The sequence below is a fragment of the Neophocaena asiaeorientalis genome, unplaced genomic scaffold (genome assembly GCF_003031525.2).
Source record: "Neophocaena asiaeorientalis asiaeorientalis breed wild unplaced genomic scaffold, Neophocaena_asiaeorientalis_V1.1 scaffold593, whole genome shotgun sequence".
Lineage (NCBI taxonomy): Eukaryota > Metazoa > Chordata > Mammalia > Artiodactyla > Phocoenidae > Neophocaena > Neophocaena asiaeorientalis.
The window spans coordinates 150,393-175,599 of record NW_020174701.1 but is presented as its reverse complement, the minus strand read 5'-3'; the positions used below and the strand labels follow the sequence as shown (position 1 = coordinate 175,599).

At 45.0% G+C, this 25,207-nt stretch overlaps 1 protein-coding gene across 1 annotated transcript in view; it reads right to left on the bottom strand.

Annotated features, from left to right (window-relative positions):
* Window positions 1-24,883, bottom strand: part of LOC112409203 (cilia- and flagella-associated protein 221-like) — a 44,437-nt gene extending 19,554 nt beyond the window's left edge. The window contains exons 1-13 of the mRNA XM_024759160.1: window positions 24,815-24,883; window positions 19,299-19,458; window positions 16,882-17,002; window positions 16,687-16,798; window positions 16,416-16,524; window positions 13,119-13,206; window positions 11,564-11,653; window positions 8,621-8,719; window positions 5,018-5,123; window positions 3,526-3,659; window positions 1,821-1,901; window positions 945-1,052; window positions 725-859 (exon numbers count right to left, since the gene is read on the bottom strand). Of these exons, the coding sequence (XP_024614928.1) occupies window positions 725-859; window positions 945-1,052; window positions 1,821-1,901; window positions 3,526-3,659; window positions 5,018-5,123; window positions 8,621-8,719; window positions 11,564-11,653; window positions 13,119-13,206; window positions 16,416-16,524; window positions 16,687-16,798; window positions 16,882-17,002; window positions 19,299-19,435 (1,320 nt within the window). The 5' untranslated portion in view covers window positions 19,436-19,458; window positions 24,815-24,883. The remainder of the gene's footprint in view (window positions 1-724; window positions 860-944; window positions 1,053-1,820; window positions 1,902-3,525; window positions 3,660-5,017; window positions 5,124-8,620; window positions 8,720-11,563; window positions 11,654-13,118; window positions 13,207-16,415; window positions 16,525-16,686; window positions 16,799-16,881; window positions 17,003-19,298; window positions 19,459-24,814) is intronic.
* Window positions 24,884-25,207: the final 324 nt, after the last annotated feature.

The following is a 25,207-nucleotide window of genomic DNA, read 5'->3' as shown; positions in this document are numbered from 1 at the left end:
GGGGGGGCCCCCCCAACCAAAAAAAAAAAAAAAAAAAAAAAAAAAAAAAATATATATATATATATATATACTACCTTTAAAAATGGTGACTGAGTGCATTGTACACCTGTAACTTACATAATATTGTACAGCAACTATACTTAAAAGAAACACAAAAATACACACGTGCATATTACAGATAATTAGAAAAGATCATAAAGCTATTGCCATAAAGAAATAAATGCTGGAGTTGTTAAAAGACAAAAACATTGATATTCTCCAAATGATACAGGCTGGCCAGCAATTTCAAAGTTGAGATGTGGTTTAACCCTTGAAATTCCAAAGAGAGAAAAATATTCCCAATTAGTGCTTCTGTCTTCTTTTTCTCAATGTGTTTTTTTTAAAAAACTGAAGTATAGTTGACGTACAATATTGTGTCAGTTTCAGGTATACAGCAAAGTGATTCAGTTATATATATATATATATTTTTCCAGATTCTTTTCCCCTACAGGTTATGAAGAGACCGTGAGTACATTTCCTCGTGCTACACAGTCAGTCCTTTTGCTGCTTATCTTTTTTACGTGCAGTAGTGTGTGTCTGCTAATCCCACACCCCTAGTTTACCCCTCCCCCCTTTCCCCTTTGGTAACCAAAAATAAGATTGTTTTCTATTTGTTTCTGCTTTCTTATGAAGTAACTGCTGGATAAAGGGACAGGGAACAATGACTTCTGCTGATGTCACTTACAAAGATATAAAGCGGGTCGTACTCTGGAGCCCGGGCCAAGGTCTCAGGGAGTCGTATGCTCAGGACGGAGGTCTCTCCGGGGAGCTGGGGCGCGGAGTCCTGCTTGGGCAGGGCCATGACAGCGGTGGCTTCGTCCTGGGCCAAGACCAAGGACAGTGCGTTAGTCCACGCGCCAGGGCGGCGGGAAGATGGGACGCTCCCGAGGGTGGGGACCTGTCACCTCAGCTCCTGGCTTCAGGGCCCGGGCAAGCTTCTGAGGCCAGTAGGTGGTTGAAGAACTCTGCACAGAGACCGGCTGGTACCTCCTGGTCTGGTACAGCTGAGGAACCTGGGGGAGAGAAGGCAGGCGCTCGAAGCCCTTGGGAGGCAGTTCCCAGCCGCCTGGGGGTAAAAGGAAAACGAGCGCCACGTTTAAGCAGCAGCTTTGTCAGTGCCGTCCTGGGCCCTGTTCTGGGTCCCAGCACACAGCGGTGTTCACAGTTCCTCGCCCCTGTCTTAGGGCTTAACTCTGCAATACACTGAACACTGGTTTGTCAGTTTAAAACATGCATATTTCACAAGGACCTACTGGACGGCACGGGGAATTATACTCAACATTTTGCAATAACCTAAAAGGGAAAAGGATCTGAAAAAGAATAGATGTGTGTGTGTTTAACTGAATCACTGCGCTGTATGCCTGAAACTAACAAGATATTGGGATTCAACTATACTTCAATTAAAAAAAAGAAAAGAAAAAGAAATAAAGCATGCATATTTTCAAAAACAGAAGTGGTCATACACAAAGGCTGACTCACTTTTGTTCACTTGTGTCTTTTCTTCGAGTTTCTAACATATGCAGTTCAGACAGCTTCAGATATGCATACTATATGGTATATCCACAGAATAAAGATCCTGGTTTCCATAAGCCACATTAGGAAAAGAGAATCTGCTACACTTCGCACGTCGCATAAAATAACATCAGAGAAAAACACACAGTATGCTACGTGGCATAATCCGTCATAGAACAAAACTAATTAAAATAGCGCAGTTCAAATTCAAGACTATTCTGTTCACTTCATAAGAAACCCAATTAACAAAACCACATGACAGGTCTAACCTGCAGATTGAAGAAGGGATAGGCCTGCTTGATTTGAATTTCTGAAGGTTTAATTGGAACAGGTCCAAGGCCACCAGGAGCCTAAAATGTGAAAATTCAAAAAAGTGACACGTGATCATCACAGAGCGAGGGCAGCTATGCTTCTATTTCTCCACATTTTGCACGTTACACGAACAGCCCCTCCCTCTAAGTGACCCTTCCCGTGACCACAGCTGCTGCTTCCCGCGAGTGGCTTGGAGGCAGCACGGGCCCCCGCCCCCCTTGTCTCTTTGGGTGTGATTCTCAGGACGGCAGCTGAGGCCTCTGTCAAAGGATGCAGCCTAACTTCTCCTCTGCCCACCGCGGCTGCTTCCCTTGCACGGGTGCTAATCCCGGAGCACCACCTCACAAATGTCCTGCACGCGGGTCTGCTGCATCACCCGGAGCCTGCAACAGTGCCCCACCTGTGACAGGCACTCAGTATCTACTACGGCTCACCGAGCTGAGACACCGTCGTCAGACTGATCCGATGCAATGCGAATGTGACACCAATTATAAGACCTTTCCCAATCTCGAAGGTGCTGTATATTTTAGAACATGATCTTAGAATAGGTGAAGTACAGTATTTACGGAATGAATTACAAAATTCTTTATGGACAGGAATGCTGAGCATTCTGCTTTGCATCAACCCTGAGCAGCACAGAAGTTTCTGCAGCACTAACTCAAGTACCAAATGAAATGATAAGCTTTGAATTATTTAAAAAAAAAAATGACGGGCTCCACAGCACAGTGGTAATCTCGTTTCATCCCTAGCACTCTTTCCACCCATTAATTATTGAGTATCAGATAATTCTTAGTGCTTGAAAATCTCAGATTTATCATTTCCTAGGAACTAAATATGCTCACCTTTTAAGTCATTTGATTTTCTAATGTGGAAAACACGTGGAATTTCTAAAGTCACTCCTGTAATTCTTGAGTAGATTAACCTGCAAGGCTCAACGCATTTTACAGGATGTGAACGGCAAGTTCATTCTTTGAAACCAAAAAACTGTTTTGCTTGTGCCCTTTCACTATTGATTAAAACACACTTTTTATTGCTAACTACGTGAACTTGGGGAACTCGGGCAACATTTCATTACTGGCTCTGTGACCTTGTGTCCCAGGCTCCTTCTCAGCTGTAAGAGGATAAACCTACCATGTAGACTTGTTGAAGATTAAATGAATTGACAGAACTGAAGTGCTTAAGAAACTGCCTGACTCGTGGTCTGGCCACGATCTGAATTATGACGATGCATCGTTTGGCTAACTGTCACACTTCTTGCCACCGAGAGGGAGAGAGGGATGGACCTGTGAGTCCGAGGCTGGCCTGTTAGAGGCTGTGGCCACCCACCCCCGGCCCCCGCAGACCCCACGCACCCGAGGGCTCGGCTGGGCTGGGCCTGCCTCCTAGTCCTACATCTGCCGCGGCCCTCAGGCCCTGTTCCCTGGCAGTGTGGCAGGGCCCGGCGGCCTCCAGGATGGGCAGGGCCTGAGCACAGGCAACCCAGGGGCCAGGCAGGGGGCAGCAGGGGCCACTCGGTTTCCCGTTCATCACAATAACTTGGACGCAGGTCTGCCTTGGGAGCCTCTCAGGAGGCAGCGGAGGGGCAGAGACAGGGCGGGGCTCCCCTTGGCACCTGCCTGCGACCCTGATGGAGCCTGGGCCACCGCAGCCCTGCACACCCACCAGCTCGTCAGAGCCCTGGGGGGCGCTGTAGGCCGGGAAGGCGAAGGGCAGCACTTGCTGGGGTGACACAGAGAAGCAGCTGCAGTAATCGTCCTGACTGACCCGCGCCGGAAGGTGTCTGGAGGAATTCTTGTCTGCGGGTGAAAAACAAAACAGCGCTTTGGGAGAATCGTAAGCTATTTGTGCGAAACCACCGTCTCTGGTTGTGTGCATGGTGCATTTGCCACACACCAGTTCCTGGGTCCTTGGCACACACCATTTCAGCAAGAACGTGTGTGTGTACGTATGTATGTGTGTAGTCTCGTTTTTGGTTTCTCTTTTGTTCTTTGCCTCAACCCCTTCTCCAATTTTTAAAAAATTTTATTTTTACTTCCAAAAAACTATAATTCATAGTGAAGGTCTCTCTGATGAATATTCTTTGCCCTTGTCATCAAAGAAAAAGATCAAATTAAAGAAGCAGGTAAAGACATTTTACAGGTGTCCATATGTAACTCACAGGTAAATTTTATAATTTTTTTTTTTTCCGTACGCGGGCCTCTCACTGCTGTGGCCCCTCCCGTTGCAGAGCACAGGCTCCGGATGCGCAGGCTCAGCGGCCATGGCTCACGGGCCCAGCCGCTCTGCGGCATGTGGGATCTTCCTGGACGGGGGCACGAACCCGTGTCCCCTGCATCAGCAGGTGGACTCTTAACCACTGCGCCACCAGGGAAGCCCTACAATGTTTTTTAAAAGAGTTTCTTTATTAGAAACATCAGCATCAGAGATAAAATAATATAGGAGGAAAAAGGATAATTAAAATGTAATAAAATGTCCTATATTCACAGCAGCACTATTCACAATAGCCAAGACATGGAAGCAACCTAAATGTCCATCGACAGAGGAATGGATAAAGAAGATGTGGCACATATATACAATGGAATATTACTTGGCCATAAAAAAGAATGAAAGAATGCAATTTGTAGCAACACGGATGGACCTAGAGATTATCATACTAAGTGAAGTAAGTCAGACAAAGAAAGACAAATACCATATGGTATCACTTATATGTGGAATCTAAAATATGACACAAATGAACTTATCTACGACACAGAAAGGCTCACAGACATAGAGAACAGACTTGCGGTTGCCAAGGGGGAGGGGGCTGGGGGAGGGACAGATCAGGAGTTTAGGATCAGCAGATGCAAACTAGTATATAGAGGATGTCTAAACAACAAGGTCCTACTGTAGAGCACAGGGAACTATATTCAGTATCCTGGGATAAACCACAATGGAAAAGAATATGAATATATGTGTATAACTGACGGAATCACTGTGCTGTACAGCAGAAATCAATGCAACACTGTAAATCAACTAGACTTCAGTAAAACTTTTTAAAATCCAGTACATGTGATTGATGAAGCCGTGCCTTTGTACCCAGCTGACTTCCTAACAGAGAAGCCTGCTGCTCAGGACACATGTGGATGGAAGTGCAGCTGTTCGCAGCCGGCTCTACCTTGTGCTATGGACTGTCCTCCGTGACTGAACCTTTTCTTGATGGCGTCTCTGTGCATGTTACGGATCGCAGTCAGCCTGTTCAGTAAGCGGCGCTGAATCACGACCTGGAATTAGAGAGAAGAATGATCTCACACTGTTCGTCGGGGCTCAGTTTGGCATTTAGTTTACCTTAATTTCCTCAACCACAGCCAAGGGCTGAGGCCACGGATCTACGTGGAATTCCCATGGAGGGTCACAGTGCCCTGGACGAGGCCACGGGCATCGAGGTCTGGGAAGTGCAGACCCACCTGAACGCAGAGACCTGGCTGTCGTCTGGCCTTGACCCTCCCAATTTATGAGCCCCAGTTTTCTCATATTTCCAGAGTGGAAAGAGTGACTAGTTCTACGGTCTTTCTTCTCGGTATATCTGAGTCATGACACTGCTGCCATGTTATTTTCAGAGCTGAAGGACAAACTAAGCGGACAATTCCATAGACATCGGGCAGTGGGTTAGGCGGCGCTGGCTGCACACCGCACGCTCTGCGTCCAGAGCAGGCGCTGCTGGGGGTGAGCGCTCCCTGCGCCCAGAGCTGGGGCCACTCCTTCCCATCCGCCCACGGCCTTGCCACTTATCCAGTGTGAAGAGGTGGCCGCTCCGTGCACAGTCCTGTTCAGGTACTGCGGACACAGTGGGGGGCAGACGAGGATCCAGCCCGCACAGAGCTGACGTCCTGTTCGTGCGTGTGTGTGGAGTGGGATGGCAGGAGACAAATGAGCACACAAGCTAAACACCATGAAGCAAATGAAGAAGACTAAACGCACGGGGGCGTGACTGAGGGGCTGGGAGGGGGTCTGGCCACTGCCGCAGGGACGACGTAAGGAAGGCCTTTCTGGGAGGTGAGGTTTGATCTGAGACTTGAACAATGAGGAGACACTGGCCTTGGAAAGAGTTCTGAGCAGGGGAAGCAGCAGGTGCAAAGATCCTGATTCAGGAACAAAGGAGACATGCTTAAAGGACAGAGAGAAACCCAGTATGGCCTTGTCGCCTCGATAAAAATTGTGCCTTTTATTCCAATTGCAATGGGGGGCCTTTGGAAGGTTTTCTCAGGGGCAACGTCCGATCATGTCCAAGCTCTGGGAGGCCTCTTCTGGCTGCGGTGGTCCAGGCAGAGAGGACGGGGCTGTGACTGGGCCAGGGGGATGGCAGGGGCCGTCGGGCTGGGGACGTGTCGGCACATCTAACTGGCAGCAACTGCTGGGGAGTGTGCGGGAAAGACGGAGCCTCCACTCAGAGCCAGACACACAGCTGCTGACCCAGGAGGACTGGCTCCAGAGTGGCCGGGGCTGTCTCACGAGTGTCTCACGGCCACCTCTGTCCCGCACAGGCGCAGAGCCCACCCAGACAAAGCCCCAGCAGGGACACTGGTTTACAGACATCAGCCTAGGCTGCAAGCACTGCTTGAGAGATCACCTGCAACGTAAACTCTTGGAGTCTTCTATGTGTTGACTCACCTTACTTTCATGACAGCCCTGAGAAAGGTCTTACCGGTCTCCTCAGTGACAGATGAGGAAACGAAGGCACAGAGGTCATGGAACTTGTCCAAGATTGGAAAACTCATGAGAAGTAGCATCAAGATGGGAATGTAAATTGGTGCGGCCACTATGGAGAATAGTATGGAGGTTCCTCAAAGAACTACAAATAGAGCTGTGAAATGATCCAGCATTCCCACTCCTGGGCATACATCCGGACAAAACTCTAATTTGAAAAGATACATGCACCCCAATGTTCATAGCATCACTATTCACGATAGCCAAGACATGGAAACAACTTAAATGTCCACCAACAGAGGAATGGATAAAGAGGATGTGGTCCATATATACAATGGAATATTACTCAGCCATCAAAGAGAATGAAATAACGCCATTTGCAGCAACATGGATGGACCTAGAGATTCTCATACTAAGTGAAGTAAGTCAGACAGAGAAAGACAAATACCACATGGTATCACTTATATGTGGAATCTAAAATATGACACAAAGGAACCTATCTACAAAACAGAAACAGACTCAGAGACGTAGAAAACAGACTTGTGGCTGCCAAGTGGGAGGGAGGAAGGGGGAGGGAAGAACTGGGAGTTTGGGATTAGCAGATGTGAGCTATTATCCATAGGACGGATAAACAACAAGGTCCTACTGTAGAGCACAGGGAACTATATCCAATACCCTGTGATAAACCATATGGAAAAGAATAAAAAAAAGAATATATATGTATAACGGAGTCACTTTGCTGTACACCAGAAATTCACACAACATTGTAAATCAGCTATACTTGAATAAAAAACTTTTAAAAACCATAAAAAAAGAAGTAGCACCAAGAATGAAGGGCAAGAGACTTCCCTGGTGGTCCAGTGGTTAGGACTCTGTGCTTCCACTGCAGGGGGCACAGGTTTGATCCCTGGTTGGGGAACTAGATCCCACATGCTGCACGGCGTGACCAAAAATCAATCAATCAATCCATCAATCAATCAAACACATTTACTAGTGGAAAAAAAGAGTAAAATAAAAATGAAATAATTTATTAAAGAAAAAGAAAAAAGAATGAAGGGCAAGCAGCCTGTCTCCAGAGTCCGTGTCTCTACCGCTGGTCTCCCTGCTGGGGTTGGGGCAGGAGGGCTTCTGCCCCCCAGGCAGCCAGGCTCCAGTGGCTGGGACGAGAGGTCGACAGGCAGCATAAGATGCAAGAGGCACCCCAAGACGGCCAAGCGCTAGTGCTTACAGGACTGTTTGCTGGAGGAGGGGTAGGCTGAGCTGGCCGAAGGACAGGTGTGGGTGGAGGGAAGGGAGATGGGATGGGGTTTCAGGTGGTGTCCTGGGAGAAGAAGAGGACTGGGACAGCTGTGGGGGGAGCGGAGCCAGGCCAGGGGGCCACCTCACACCCTTTATGGACTGTAGAGGCCGAGGGGCTCAGGAGCACCCCACTGTCCTCTCTAGAAATCACTAACCAGCATCCTTCCATACGGCCCAGCAATTCTGCTCCTAGGTGTACGCGCCCCAGAGAACTGAAAACATGTCCACAAACTTGCACATAAATGTCTGTAGCGCCGTTATTCTCACCATGACAGCCAAAAGGTGAGAACAGCCCAAATGTTTCAACCGATGACTAGATAAAGAGTGTGGTATCTCCGTTCAAGGATGAATACTATTCGTCCTGAAAAAGGAATGAGGTACTGAGACATGCTACACCGTGGATGAACCCTGAAAACATGCTAAGTGAGAGAAGCCAGTTACAAAAGGCCATGTATCGTAGGATTCCGTGTATACGAAACGCCCAGAATCGGCAAATTCACAGAGGCAGAAAGTGAACAGGGAAGGGGGTGGGGGGTGGAGAGCGACTGCTGCTGGCGACCAGTCTTCTTTAAGCAGTGATAAAAACGCCCTAAAATCCGATAGTGGTGATGGCCGTACTCCACTAAAAACGACTGAACTGTACACTTTACAGGAGTGAATTTTAAGGCATGTGAATTGCATCTCAATAAAGCTGCTACAAAAAAAACCTCACTGTTCAATTTCCCTGTGCTGATAACTAAAGAAATTAAATTTTCAACCTGGTGCTGAATCTTACCTTGCGTGCTGCTTGCTGAAACCGTCTCTGCGCCCAGAACCTGTTGACCCAAGTGTTATTTACGAGCGGATCAAAATTAGGATGAAATTCCCTGGTTTTCTGTGAACACAAAATATAGGTGCATGTTAGATTTAAATTTTAACTCCTGGCATAAAAGCATTTAATAAAAGTGTTTCAGAGTTGGATCCCAAACCAAGTTATTATTTGTTCTTCCATTTAATGAGCACTTATTAAGCATTTTTGGTGTACACAGCATTATAGGGAATACTTCTTGGGTTAGGGACCAAAAGTGGAAGACAAGATTTGGGTTTCAAGAAATGTACAATCTAGGGACTTCCCTGGTGGCGTACTGGATAAGAATCTACCTGCCAGTGCAGGGGACATGGGTTCGATCCCCAGTCTGGGAAGATCCCACATGCTGCGGAGCAACTAAGCCCCGTACGCCACCACTACTGAGCCTGCACTCTAGAGCTCACGAGCCACAACTACTGAAGCCCACATGCCTAGAGCCCGTGCTCCACAACAAGAGAAGCCACTACAATGAGAAGCCCGCACACTGCAACAAAGAGTAACCCCCCTCGCTGCAACTAGAGAAAGCCCGCGCACAGCAACAAAGACCCAACACAGCCAAAAATAAATAAATAAATACATTTATATTAAAAAATAAAAGAAATGTACAATCTAATCTCATTTTTCAAGTGACTTACAATGCCACATCTATCATATATCAAGACTCGATACATATGTGGATCTGTTTCTGTCTTTCTATTTGGTTTCATTTCTCTTTTGTCTATCCGTATGCCAATAATACCACACTGCCTTAATGATCCAACTTGGTCAAAAAGCTTTGTCTCCTTCAGAGAAAGTCCTCTCCCCTGGTTTATTCATTTTAAGTTAAAAAAATTCTTGAGCCTTTGCTCTTCCATATATATACGTATATATACATAATATTCATGTTCATGTTGTCTATATATACATATATATGTACTTAGTTTTAAAATTCCATGACAAAGCCTACTGAGGTATTAATTGGGATTGCATTTAATCTGTAGATCAATTTGGAAAAAGGTAACATCTTTACAATGCTTATTTTCTTCCATAAGACATCTATAAATATCTTTCAATTTATTTAGATCTTTGTTATTGTTTTAATGTAAAGTTTTGTAATTGTTAGATTTGCTTCTAGGTACTTGCTTGCTATTATAAATTACGTGTCTATTAAAGTATATGTTAACGTTTTATTTCTTGTATCTGAAAATACAGTAGATATTCTTGTATAATGATTTTATATGCAATTGCCAAATTCTCTTACAAATTCAGCAGGTTTAATTAATCTGGCAATAGATGCTTTTAGATTTTCTACAATCATAGTTAATTATATCATATAAAATCAATGATCTTTTTATTTCTTTCTCTCCAATACTTATAACTTTTCTTGTATCTTTCTCTTATCATACTGTACTATCCAGAACCTCTAACACAATATTGCATGAAAGAGTTTGTACTTGCTTGTATATACAGTACTTCTAATTTTTCGCCAATTAGAATGACTTTTACTGTAATTTTTTCGAAAAATCAATTTATGAGTTTACAAAAGCTTCTGTTTCCCTCATTTGTTAAGAGTTTTCTTTTTAGAAAACTGTGACTATTACATCAAAAAAAAAAAAGAAAGAACGAAATGTACAGTCTAGAGAGGAAGAATAAAGTCACACAGAAATCAGAACCCTGCGTCGGGTGCTGGGATGCTGCAGAAGCAGGAGGCTAGACTGTGTGGTCCCCACTGGAGCCCACGCACCGGGGGCACAAGCGTGTGTGGATCAGTAATGACTGGGAAGGAAAGGGTGTCTGGGGGTGTCGTGACGCCGGCCAGAGCCTTGGGCGCTGCAGGTCACTGAACAGGGGAGCAACGTGAAGACAGTCATCGGAAGTGAGTCAGTCCTGCGTTGGCCCGGGCAGTGGGCCATGGAGGAGAGGGCAGAGGGGCGGAACGTAAACGATTCACCTGCAGGATGAGCTGAGGGTGAGCCGTGAAGGTGGACCGGGGGATGGCCTCGTGGAAGAGCGATTAGCACGACTGTGTGGCCAGATGAGATGGGGCGGGGTGGGGGTGGGGGGGGAAAGAGGTAAAAGCAGTACAGGCGTGCAGACCCAGAAGAGAAAACTGAGAATGGTGGAGGTGGGGAGACTGGGAAGCATTTTTTCGTTGTTAAAATTAAAAATTGGGGTAAACAACAAGGTCCTACTGTAGAACACAGGGAACTATATTCAATATCCTGTGATAAAACATAATGGAAAAGAATATGAAAAAGAATGTATATATATGTATAAGTGAATCACTTCTGTACAGCAGAAATTAACACAACATTGTAAATCAGCTATGCTTCAAAAAAATTTCTTTAAGTAAAAAAAATTAAAAATTGGGGTTTTAACCAGAAACTATCACATGACAGAGGAAACTCCAGTGGGGGGTGGCTACTGTCCCCACTTCACGTTTGAGGACACCAGGGCACGAGGGCTCAGAGGGCTCTTCCCGGGTCCCAGATCTGAGTTGGAGCTGGGACCAGAGCTCTGGCGTCTGACTGGCTGTCTTCTTACAAGGGGAGGGGAGGGGGCCAGGAACCCACCCAGGGACCCACCCTGAGGACCTGCAGACAGGGGCATGGGCAGCAGAGGGGAAGAACAAAGGAGACCAAGAGGAGAAATTGGAGGTGTGGGAAGCAGGGGCCCATATACAAGGCTGTTAATTTCAAGGGAAACATTAATTACAAGTTGATGCCTGACTTGTGGATATGTCGTAAGAAAAAACACCCCAAAAGGTAAGCAAATTAAAAGCTATTAAAAATCTCTTGGTAAAAGGATTTCTATAAAATTGTTTATATGCTTAAAAAATAAGCATATAAAGAGCTGCTGATAATTAGATTCCAAATAAAGAAAGTTACTTACTTCTTCCAGGTCGCGTACAACCCGTTTCGGGTGAACTTCTGTCTTGAGTCGCTGGAATTCGTCATCCAGAACAGGATCTTCTCTATCTAGCTGGGGTTTTCAATCATCAAAAATGTTAAAATGGAATACAAAGGCACACAACTGTATTTCTCTTTGAAACTGGTAGAAACCCATTAAGCCATTGGTCAAAGGCATGTGATCCCTTCCCTTTCCTGGGTGGTGGAAGTTGGGGGTCTGTCCCTTCCGTGGAGAGGTGCCCCCGCCGCCTGCTCCCTGGCCCCCGAGCAATCTCCCCTACCCCGGAGCCACTGGCACTGCCTGGTCGCTCCCAGGAAGGCCGCCGGGCTTGGCTCCGTGTCTCCCCACACCTGCCTCCACGGCAAGAGGGCCGTGTACCTGCACACATGTGCTAGCTTTTGCCTCTCTGTGGTTTTTATTATTTTTGTGTTAGGTAACTTCTAAAACTAGCTTGGCTTTCAGGTATGCTGTTCACAAACATTTTTATAGACTAAATTGGAAGAAATCCGACCAAAACATTAACACCCTACTCGAAAATGAGAGGACCTACTGTATAGCACAGGGAACTATACTCAATATTTTGTAATAACCTCTAAGGGAAAAGAATCTGAAAAAGAATAGATGTGTGTGTGTGTGTGTGTGTGTGTAACTGAATCACTGAGCTGTATACCTGAAACTAACACAATATTGTAAATCAACTCTACTGCAATCAAAGAAAACAAGAAATAACAGATGTCTATGATTGTCACCAGGGTGGTGAGCTGTCCAGTCTGATTTGCACGCAGCAGGAGGTGGAGTTTGAGACGGGGGACCTTAGGTTCAAAATACAGATTCCATGGGGAGAGACCCAGACCTCCATGACGACTAAAAGTCAAATAAAATAGAGGGAATTTAAAGAAGGGATTGGCAAATGCGTTGTTAGACGAAAGAGGAGGGAAACTTCTTGTACCTCTATTTAGACTCTACTCATTTACGATGAACATTCAGAATGTATGGCTGTCTCCCTTGAGCAAGAAGCCGCCGCCCCCGAGGGTCTGGGCCACGCGGTTCCCGTGCCCACTTGCTCTGCACCTTCCCTCCCTCTCGCTTTTGCTCGGTTTCCTGCCACAGGGCTCGGCCTCCAGCTTTGGTCTGGACCTGGCTCTGGCTTCGCTCCTGGTCACGGTCTCTGGGTCTCTCTTACCTTCGTGCTCTGCAGCTCATGTCCAGCATTCCAGTCCGAACCAGAGCCATTCCCTGCCTCTAAGTTGGGCGCCTTTCTCCTCTTTACTACTTTTCAAACTTATACCGTGTCTTCTAGGAAGCTTTCCAGCTAGATGAGTCCCCTGCTAGCTGGACTCTGAAGCCCCACGCTGCTTAGCAGAGGTCTCGGTGACAGTTACAGGCAGCCTCGATTTACAGTTAACCATGCGCTGGTTATCAGCCTCCCGTCCCAACTTAATTGTAAGGTTTTCTCTCCTTATATGACATCTTGCATACAGCAGGAATTAACAATATTTAGAGAAATAAATGACATCGAATTAGCAGTGATCCTGACCTTGTATTTGTTGTTTACTCTCTGCCGCTCCTCAATAAGGTCTTTTTTAAGTTTAAGGGACATGTGATCTTTACCGAGGTGTACCTGCCTGGGGAGAAAAAAACCAGCTTCCAGAACCCATCAGAATACCATAGTCGTCTTCAGGATGGAGTGTCTTAGCCATATTGCACAGCTGAAGAGGGAGGACACACCGTGGGGCAGAGAAGCTGCAGAGACCACGGCAACACAACTCGGGTGAATAATGTGTTCCACAAGACGAAGCTCAGCTTCCAGTGACACACACTAAAATATTTATGAAGAAAGAAACCTGGATGCTCAACCCCAGTCACCATTAGGGAAATGCAAATCAAAAGCACAGTGATGGACCACTACTGTACACCCCCTTGGGTGGCTGTGATGATTCATGATGATGATGGGGACAACAGTCAGAACGAAGGGAAATAACAGGAATGCCAAGGAGGGGCAGAAACTGGAAGCTTCGCACGTCGTGGGCGGGAATGTAAACTGCTGCAGCCGCGTAGAGCACAGCTTGGCCGTTCTCAAAAAGGTAAACATACAACAACCGTACGACCCAGCGATTCCTCTCTTACGCATACACCCAAGCGTCCTGAAAAGATAAGCTCACACATGGGCTTCCCTGGTGGCGCAGCGGTTGAGAGTCCGCCTGCCGATGCAGGGGACACGGGTTCGTGCCCCGGTCCGGGAGGATCCCACATGCCGCGGAGCGGCTGGGCCGGTGAGCCATGGCCGCTGAGCCTGCGCGTCCGGAGCCTGTGCTCCGCAACGGGAGAGGCCACAACAGTGAGGGGCCCGCATACCGCAAAAAAAAAAAAAAAAAAAAAAAAGGAAAGATAAACTCACACAAAAACCTGTATATAAATGTTCGTAGCAGCATTATTTAACATAGCCAAGAGGTGGAAGCCACCCGTGTCCATCAACTGATGAATGAATAAACACAATGTAGTATGTCCATAAAATAGAATCTTATTCAGCCATAAAAATGAATGAAGTCCTGACAGGTGCTGTGATGTGGATGAAGCTTGAAAACACGAATGGTGAAAGAAGCCAGTTACTAAAGGCCATGTGTTCTACGATTGAATTCATGTGAAATAAGGGGCAATGTCACAGAGACAGAAAGCGGATTAGTGGTCGCCAGGGGCTGGGGAAAGAGGACGGGGCGTGACTGTTTCATGCTTACGACAGCTTCCTTTCTGGAGGGATGCAAATGTTCTGGAAATAAGTGTGACACTTGCACAACACCGTGAACGTGCTAAGAACTTCCGGCTTGTACACTTTAAAACGGTTCATCTTATGGGATGTGAATTTCATCACACGTAAAACACCTCTGGTATGTAATGTACCCATCATGGAGTCTGATATGTGTTCAAAGTATATAGTAGCAGAGTTCCCTGGCGGTCCAGTGGTTAGGATTCTCGGCTTTCACCGCCGAGGGCCTGGGTTCGATCCCTGGTTGGGGAGCTAAGATCCCGAAAGCTGCACGGCGTGGCCAAAAAAAAAAAAAAGAACAAAACAAGGATACAGTAGCTGTGGTTTTTAAAGTTCTGGAGAACTGTCTTAGATTAAATGAAACTAAAGACATATGAAAACTACACACAAATTGTATGATCTTTGATTGGACCTTCGATTCCCCACTTTAAAACCCAAAACCCCCTGGTATAAGAGTCATTACTGGGACAACAAGGTAAATCTGCATATAGGCTGATTGTTTGGTGCTTCATCGATGGTAAACCTCTTGGAAGTGATTATGGTGATGGTGGAGAATGTCCCTGCTTTTAGCAGCTACATGCTAAAGCCTTTAGGGGCGAGGGTTCATGGCACCTGTACCTGCAACTTGCTTTCAAAGGGCTCAGGGGGATAAAAGGTGTGTCTGCACCTGTGCATTTGTGCACGTGTGCATGTGCGTGGTGTTAACCGCTGACCCTACATCAGTGTGTGTGCCTCTCACTGGCAGGGTTAAAATCTTTTAACGAAAAAGTAGGGAGAAAGTATTAAGTGAACAACACATGATCAAAAGTAAATTTAGGGGGCTTCCCTGGTGGCGCAGTGGTTGAGAGTCCGCCTGCCGATGCAGGGGACACGGGTTTGAGCCCTGGTCCAGGAAGATCCCACATGCCGCAGATCAACTAAGTCCATGCGCCACAACTACTGAGCCCGCGCACCTGGAGCCTGTGCTCTGCAACAAGAGAAGCCACCACAATGAGAAGCCCACGCACCGCAACGAAGACCCAACACAGCCCAAAACAAATAAATAGATAGATAAATAAATAAATAAACAAAATTTAGGATGTGATTTTGAGTCTGTTACAAAGAATCATAGGTGGAAGGGAAAACACAAGGGTTAACAGTGGTCACCGTACTAACAGTGATTTTTTTTTCCTCTTCTACACTCAAAAAAAAATCTTCAAGTTTCTACAATGACAACGTGTCCACTTTTTTTACAACAGGGAAAGAGTATTTTTTAAAAATGGTCCTGGGTAACCTGGCATACGCCCTGTCCAACTGAGGCCAGACCCCGAGTACACAGGCTCACACAGGATTCTGTGAATTCACAGAAGGGGCTGTTTCTCCTGAGGGGGTGGCAGGGTGGGGACACCTGGGCTGGCCCCAGAGCTCAGGGTGCGTGGCCTGTCTGGGCAGCATGTGGGCTCTTAGTTCCCCGACCAGGGATGGGACCCATACCCTCTGCAGTGGAAGCCCAGAGTCTTAACCACTGGACCGCCAGGGAAGTTCCTCCAGGAGTCTCTTTTTGAACTCAGTTTAAGAGTTTCTAAAGTTACTTCAGCTGAATCTGTACACGTAGATATACCTGGTGTGATCTGGTAAAAATTTGTAAAAAGGTTCCATTTCGTTTGCAGGAGCACAAAGAAGAAGCCTCGCATCTGAGTTTGAAAACTTCCACCGGGAGCCTCCCCGAGCCCAGCCTGCACTGCCGGGATCCCCGGATGGCCTCTGGGGCACACAGCCCAGGACACAGGGGGCTCGGGGTGGGGTGAGAGGTGACGGGGCAAGACCCGGGGTGCCTGTCACCCAGATCGGTCCTGAGCAAGGGGGGTGCACTCTGGCTCTGCCACTGGTCATGCTTAGGAAACAGCATGGTTTGGTCACATTAGTTTATTCCCAATAGAAACTTCACTCTGAAACAGAAGGTCCATTAAAGGGGAGAGAATAATCAAAATTTTCAAAGGGCATAAAAAGGTATTACATTTCATTGTGTCTCATGTCTCATGGATTACCAAAAACACCGTCACTTGATGCAAATAATTGGGCAATATTTACCACTTAAGGTGATTTTTGAGCTCTTCGTAAGTGTTCTGTCTGACTTTCTGTTCAAAGAGTGCTTCCTTCATCTGTCTTGTTTTTGAAACCTCAGTGCCTTGGTCCAAAACTGAGGGAGGGAGCAAACACGATTATACCAGTAATCAAATCAGAATCATTGGCTGAGAGAAAAACACATTTCTAATGGCAAAACAAAACAGCCATCTAACTGAGTTTTGCTGCTGCTTCACATTCTGCCCAGGGGCTGATTTACGGAGGATCAACTGCTTACCTTCTCTGAATTCTTTAATCTTCAATTTTCCTGGTTCTTGGTTTAGAACAGTTGCCACAGCAAATGGATTCGATAAATCTACTGGAAATCTCAAGTTCTGATATTCGATTTCCTGAGACCAAACCAGGAGGGAAAAGTCATTATTTGCCTTCTCTGTCATTCCTTCCATCGTGGTTCACATAACGCCCACTTTACCTTAATCTTGGGAGGCTTTGCCTTTGCTGGCAATCGGTGAAAATGTACATGTGTCCTTGCCTTTTCTGGAGGAACAACTACTTTCCTAGAAAGAGTATTTAATCTTTCAAATTCTTCTAACCTAGAGTTGAAAACAGATTATTAAATTAGTATGTAATGCAACTACTCAAGGCTCCTAATTTTAGTTCTTTCCAATAATACCATGACTTAGAGTCCATTAAATATCAATACTATATCTAAACTAAAAATCAATCTGAGTGCTAAAACAGTGGTTTACTAAAATAAATGCAAGGTCAGGATAACAGAGCATAATCGTATACAAACAGCTGTTCGATGGCTGTTTTCCTTATGTTCTCAAAGAACATAACAAGTGGAAAAGAGGACATGCTGAAAAATGCTCTCAGCGTCCAGCATAATTCATTTCTGAGCTGTTGGATTTCCACAGCTAAATTTACTTACCACATTTAAAAACTCTTACATTGATTTATGTTCCTAGTAAAAGAATAACTTTTCCCACTGTTTGTAGCAAGATCTTTAAAAAAAAAAGTGATTCAGGTTAATGTTTGAGATCTTTTCTGTGAATGAAAACTGCTTTAAACATAGGCAGGTATAGACAGGGCTGCTTCCATGTCTGCAGAAGCTGCTTATTTATCATGAGATGTAGTAGAACCACATATGTTTATAAATGCTACCCATGAAAGCATTTTCTTAAGCAAGAATGTGTGAACACGTGTTTGGTGGGATGACACGTGTCCATGACGTTACAGAGGTAAGATGAGAGATTGCGACCATTCATGCATTCTGACATGCCAGGTGCATTGGCCTAGCGCCTACTGACCCGGCCCCACTGCACAACACGGGCCATAGGCCTGCGATCCCAAACTTAACGTGGCCTGTGTGAGAGTCCTGAAAGGTCACGGCACGGGAGAACCTGTCCACACTGACTGACGCGCTGTGAGGTGCAGGGACAAGTGAGCTGTGGCCCGGCACCTGCATCTCAACAGAGCTCTGATACCACCTCTGCCGTAAATATCTGGGAAACAACCCCAAATTTCTGAGGGTGTTAAAAACCAGTCTCCTAAAGCAACCATACTCCAATGAAAATTAACAGCAACAGCAAAAACCCAGTCTCCTTAGGAAGTCTAATTGCTAGTGTTAAGGATGGAAATGAGAAAACGAGAAACCAAAGAGTTATGTGGAATTGGCAGTGCCAAAGTCAGGGCATACGTGAGTGCATCCATCACGTACCCAACTCTGAAACAAAAAGGCAACCTATGTCACCTTCAGAACACACTGCAGCTGGGTCACTTTTCACCTTCCTGGTGGAATGTCTGTTCTAGCCCCACCTGCAGCCTGGGGAGACACAGTCCTGGAAAGCATCAAGAGTGCTCTAAACAAGACGTTAAACTCCAGTTGGGAAACCAAAACATCAGTTAGGAAAGGTCTGCTCCCGCTCTTGTACGGAGCCTGGGCCGCGCAATGCGCCATTGTATGTACGAACACGCCTGTGGAAGTCAAGGTCAAAGAGGGGCAAGTCAACGTCCCACTCAGGCGATGCCGTTAAGGAGGCAGTTTGTGTGTCACAGCACGTGACCCGAGCTGGCCAGTGGCATTCTGCTCGGCCAGTAACTGACACCAGAAGAATGAGCACTGCTTTTCAGTTACATCCAACGCCACTTCTTCATCGGCTGACTCATTTTAGTTCTACTGTGGGAACTTCCAAGATTTGGGTTCAGCGAGCCACACGAAGAGTCTATAGTTGACTTGAGCTGCTTTGGCTCTTTAGAAAAAGAATAATAACATAAATACATAATAAACCGTGGAGTTAGTTCTTATTTTGATACTAGGTTGTCACTCCACTTTATTTAATAGGCCTAATGATGTTACTGTGTGATGTGTACCTGTGCATGGAGGGGAGAGGAGAAAATCAAACTTCTTCTTTATCGTTTTCAAAATATTTGTAAGGGTTAGAATGAGCACTGCTTTTCAGTTACATCCAACGCCACTTCTTCATCGGCTGACTCATTTTAGTTCTACTGTGGGAACTTCCAAGATTTGGGTTCAGCGAGCCACACGAAGAGTCTATAGTTTCTTTCCAAGGTTGGGGTTTATACTGTGAAATTTTCCTTTCCTCAGTCATCTCTTCCCCTCTTGCCAGAAGCAACTACGGCTACAAGTGCAGAGCTATCCTCTGCATTGCTGTTGCATCTTAAGTGTATTTTATGAAGGTTCATCGTTTAAATAAGTTTTTAAAACTGACATAGAATTGATAGAAAATAGTATATTAGTTTCAGGCATAGTAAGTACGCTGTTGATGGCATTCTGCTACAAGAAAGAAACACAGAATGGAAGGAAGGAAGACCTGGGGTTTTGAAAAAGTTTGAAGAATACACAGAAGCCCCCCAAGGCAGCCGTACTTTAAAGCCATGTTGGGGTAGCACGTGCCGGTGAAGACACACTCGTATGGTTGAGAGTTGAACTGGGCAATCCACAGCTGCACTTTTATCTGTGCGATCCCACACTGAAAGGGGGTAAACGTCACTGTCACATCCATCTTCCCGTTCGCTGGTATTATTCCTGGGAGGAAAGACATGAGAAAACGTGATGCGTTCTCTTCCTGCCAAGTCCCAGCAAAGAGGCTGACACACACACACACACCCCACACATACCATACACACACACACCATACACACACACACCCCCCACACACACCCCCCACCCCCCCACACACTATACACACACACACCATACACACACACACACACACCATACCCCCTGTGCTTAAATGATAAAGTATGATAAACTCTTTCCAGGGATGAATATCAGCTGCCAGTTACATACACACACCCCCCCACACACCCCCACACACACCACACACACCCCACACACACACCCCCACACACCACACACCATACACACACACCACACACACACACCATATACACACACACCCCACACACACCATACACACCACACACACCACACATACACACCACACACACACACACCCCCCACACACACACACACACACACACACACACCACACCACACACACCACACACACACATACATTCTCCCCGTGAGAAGCATCAGTGTTTCTATTATCTTTATATAGTCTTTTCATTAAATACACGTGAATCAACTGCTGCATGTTTACACTGATCTTATTTATCCAACTACTACCTTAGTTCTTTATAATAATAACTCGATTGTGGCAGTTATATAAACATATACCTACCAATCAGCGTTACTGACTCAGAAGTGAATTCCCAGAGCCGTAATCTTTAAGCTAATTCCCACATGTCAATGTTCAGGCTGTAAGCCACAAGGAAAAGCAAGGAACACACATAAAAGCTCACGTCCAAATTATTCAGTTCCCTATATTTTTGTGTAATTTGATTCTCTGCTTTCAAATCTTCAAGATGGATGACTGTTCTCTCCAAAGTCAGATATCACACGATGTTTATTTCTCCTTTGTATCTCTGGTGCCAGCAGGCTTGGAACCCAGTAAGTGTTCAAAAAACATGGAAAGGAAAATAAAAGGCAGGGAGGGAGGGAGGATCCATGCCCTAAGTGTGAGAGGGGCTAATGTTTCTGACTTCCACTGAAGGCTCTCTGGTTTGCTTCCTAGGTGGTTCCCTCTGTCCGGTGCATCGGGCCTTCCTATGGCCCCTGCAGAGGCCTTGTACCCCCTCATAAATGCCTGGCACCCCCCTTCCCATCCATGGCCTCTGAATCGTGGTCCACCCTCTGCCTTTCTCTCTGTGCCAACCGCACAGCCCTTTCCTTCAGCCATCCAAGCATTCACTGAGCACTGCTGGGTGCCAGGCACTCTTTTAGGCATTTGAGATACAGCAGTAAACAAAGCAAAGTCCCAGAGTTCCCTGAGTTTACATGCTAGTCGGGATAGCAAACAAAAAGAAATAAGCAAGTAAAGATAAAGTCACGGCATGAGTACAGAGCAGGCCTTGGGGAGGCAAGTGAAGCACAAGGAGCTGTCTGAGCGCCGGGGACATCAGGCTCAGGTGAAGAGGAGAGCGGCCTCTGCTCCAATCCCCAGACACGGGCTCCTGCACCCCAGGGCCTTGGCATCGCCGTTCCCCGGCCTGGAAAGCCCTTCCTCCAAGTCTTCTTTCAGCTGCTGATTCCCACCCCTGAAACCATCTCTCTGCCATCTGCCTCCCCTACTAAGTCTCACAAAAGCAAGTGCCTGCTCGTTACAGGTGTTCCCAGCTCCATAAATAAAACTTCAAAGCCTGCGTCAGTCTATGTGTTACAGCACCACCCCCAGGAGCCTCCACCCCCGATACTCCATCACCCTGCGATCCCCGGGTGCCACCCCAGCTGTCACCCTGCTCTGGTTACCAGTCGCCCAACTAGACTGCAAGCCCCTAAGGCAGACACCAGGCCCCAGAGCTCTTTTATCTTCCCAGATCCCAGGCACGGTGCTTCAGAAAACTACAGAAAACCCTAAAGACTCCGCCAAAAACACCTGCTAGAATTAATTTAAAAAGTCAGTAAAGTTGCAGGATACAAATCAATATAGAAAAATCACTTGTGTTTCTATACACCAACAACAAACCATCAGAAAGTGAAATTAAGAAAACAATCCCACTGGGGACTTCGCTGGTGGCACAGTGGTTAAGAATCCGCCTGCCAATGCAGGGAACACCGGTTTGATCCCTGGTCTGGGAGGATCCCACATGCTGCAGAGCAGCTGGGCCCGTGAGCCACAACTACTGAGCCTGCGTTCTGAAGCCCACGAGCCACAACTACTGAGCCCGCGAGCCACAATTGCTGAAGCCCGCTAGCCCCTGCGCCCATGCTCCACAACAAGAGAAGCCACCGCAATGAGAAGCCCACACACCGCAATGAAGAGTAGCCCCCGCTCGCCGCAACTAGAGAAAGCCCGCGCACAGCAACGAAGACCCAACACAGCCAAAAATAAAATAAAAATTAAAAACAAAACCCCCCAAAAAAATCTCATTTACAATAGCAACACAAAGAATAAAATACCTAGGAATAAATTTTTTCCAGTTTTATTGAGAAATAATTGACATACATTTCTGTATAAGTTTAAGGTACACAGCATGATGGTTTGATTTACATATTTGTGAAACGATGACCACAACAGGTTTAATTAATGTTTATTATCTCAAATAGATACAATAAAAAGAAAAGAAAAAATTCTTCTTGTGATGAGGCATAAATTTAACCAAGGAAGTGAAAGACCTGTACACTATAAGACATTGATGAAAGAAATTGAAGAAGACACAAATAAATGGAAAGATATTCCATGTTCATGGATTGGAAGAATTAATATTGTTAAAATGTCCATGCTATCCAAAGAGATATACAAATTCAATGCAACCTTATCAGACTTCTAACGGTACTTTTCATAGAAATAGAACAAACAATTCTAAAATTTGTATGGAATCACAAAAGACTCAGAGTAGCTAAAACGATCTTGGGATAGAACGGAGCTAAAGCATCATGCTTTGTGATTTCAAATCCTATCACAAAGCTATAGTAATCAAAATAGAATGATATTGACATATAAATAGATTCATGGAAAAGAATAGAGAGCCCAGGAATAAACCCATGCATACGTGGTCAATTAATTGGCAACAAAGGATCCCAGAACATACGCAGGGGAAAGGACAGTCTCTTCAATAAATAGTGTTGGGAAAACTTAACAGCTACATGTAAGAGAACAAAACTGAACCACTATCTTATACCACATACAAAAGTGAATGTGGGAAGCAGATTACTTAGGAGTTTGGGATTGACATGTACACACTACTATATATAAAACAGACAACCAACAAGGACCTACTGTACAGCACAGGGAACTCTGCTCAATAGTTTGTAATAACCTATGAGGGAAAATAATCTAAAACAGAATATATATATGAATGTATAACTGAATCACTTTGCTGTACACCCTACCTTAACACAACATTGTAAATCAACTATATTTCAATAAAAATTTAAAACATTAAAAAACATGATTTCAAAGTGGATTAAAGACTTGAATGTAAGACTTGACCATAAGACTCCTAGAACAAAACACAGAAAAAAGCTCCCTGACACTGGTCTTGGCAATGATTTTGGGGATTTGACACCAAAAGCAAAAGCAACAAAAGCAAAAATAAACAAGTGAGACTACATCAAATTCAAAAGCTTCTGCACAGTAAAGGAAACCATCAACAAAATGAAAAGGCAACCTATGGAATGGAAGGAAATATGTGCAAACTACATATCCAGTAAGGCATTAATACCCCAGATATACAAGGATCTCATATAACTCAGTAGCAGAAAAACCCAAATAACCCAATTTTTTTCCATGAGCAAAGGACCTGAATAAACATTTTTCCAAAGAAGATATACAAATGGCCAACAGGTACATGTTAAACAACACTAACCATCAGGGAAATGCAAATAAAAACCACAGTGAGATGTCACCTCACACCTGTTAGAATGGCTGTTATCGAAAAGAAGAGATAGCAAATCCTGGTGAGGGTGTGGAGAAAAGGGAGCCCTGTGCACTGTTGGAAATACAAGCTGGCACATCCACTACAGAGGACAGTATGGAGGTTCCTCAGAACGTTAAAAAAAAATAGAACTACCATATGGTCCAGCAATCCTACCTCTGGGTATATATGCAAAGGAAATGAAATCATTATTTTGAAGAGAGAGCTGTACTCCTATGTTCATTGCAGCATTATTCACAATATCCAAGGTATGGAAACAATTTGTGTCCATCAACAGCTGAATGGAAAAGAAGATGTGGTACATATATACAATGGAATATTATTCAGCCTTAAAAAAGAAGGAAACCCCGCTATTTACGACAATATGTATGAACCTGGAGGGCATTACGCTGAGTAAAATAAGCCAGACAGAGACAAAGACCGCATGGTATCGCTTATATGCATATCTAAAAGAAAAAAGCCCAATTCTTAGAAACAGAGAGTAGAAAAGTGATTTCCAGGGGCTGAGGGGTGAGGGAAAAAGGAGAGGTTGGTAAAAGGGTGTAGACTTCCAACTGCAGGACGAATAAGGTCTGAGGGCCTAATGTAAAACATGGTGACTATAGTTGGTAACGTCGTACTGTATAATTGAAATTTGCTAAGAGTAGAGTAGAAATTAAATGTTTCACCAAAAAAAAAAAAAGTAACTATGTGATGTGATGGATATATTAACTAATTAACTCAATGAAGGAATCCTTTCACAATGTGTACGTATGTCAAATCATCACATTGTACACTTTAAAAAGATAACAATTTTATGTGTCAACTATACCTCAAAAAATAAGAAAAAAATACAAAATAAAAACAAAACGATTTTAGGATTCACAGCAGATCACAGTGGGCAGATATTTAAATCTGAAACCTAAACGTCGAGAGACAGAAACTGGGAAGCAGAAATCAGTTCAGGTGGAGATTTCACTCTCAGAGGTCCTGAGCATCTTTGGGATCTATATCCTTTGGGGCGTGCAAAGACAGATGGTCTACGCCACCTGTGAGACAAATTCCTTAGACCATTCACTAAGATTCTGAAGGCTTGGAAAGAAATAATATTCCCATTTTATTTGAACATGAATTAAAGGTGACTACAAAACCAAGGATGTACCAAGAGTCAAAACTAGAATTAGAATGGATTAACTTCTGATTTCAAGTTTTGACTCTGGGAGAAATTTACCTGGGCATTATTATAAATTATCTGCATGACACAAATTATCCCAAACTGTTTTTACTCCCAAATTTCCAGTTCCAATTCACATTATGTCAGACATGTAAAGTCTGTTACTCTTACACATTTGAAAATAACATATTCAAATGTGGCTTATTCTTTTCCATAACTTGAGAGCTACGTTCCAAATCATCTTCGATCTGAGAACTCTGGCAACTTGAGAATTAATTCTCCTTACCTGATGTTGGCTCAACAGTAAAGGCTTGATGAGACTGAACCAAAGCAACATGAAACTCGAAATCTACAGGACAACTGCATTGCAAAGGAATCACATAGCTTTTGCTGCAAAAAGAAAAGAAAAATGGAAAATATTATTTTTCTTTATAACTAGATCTTTTGGTATCAAGGAAAAGAAACTCAGGTTATGTAATAAACAATCACAACCATGAGGACAGCCAACACTCATACAGTAATTCCCGGGTGACGGCTAGCTGATAGTAAACTAGGCTAATCCTGTCAGGTGGTAAGATGATTTCTCCACTGACAGAAGAGGAAACCAAGGCGCAGCGCAGGTTTCTGCTCTGTCCAAGGGGACACAGCTGGTTTGCGGCAGAACCAGGATTCAGTGCAG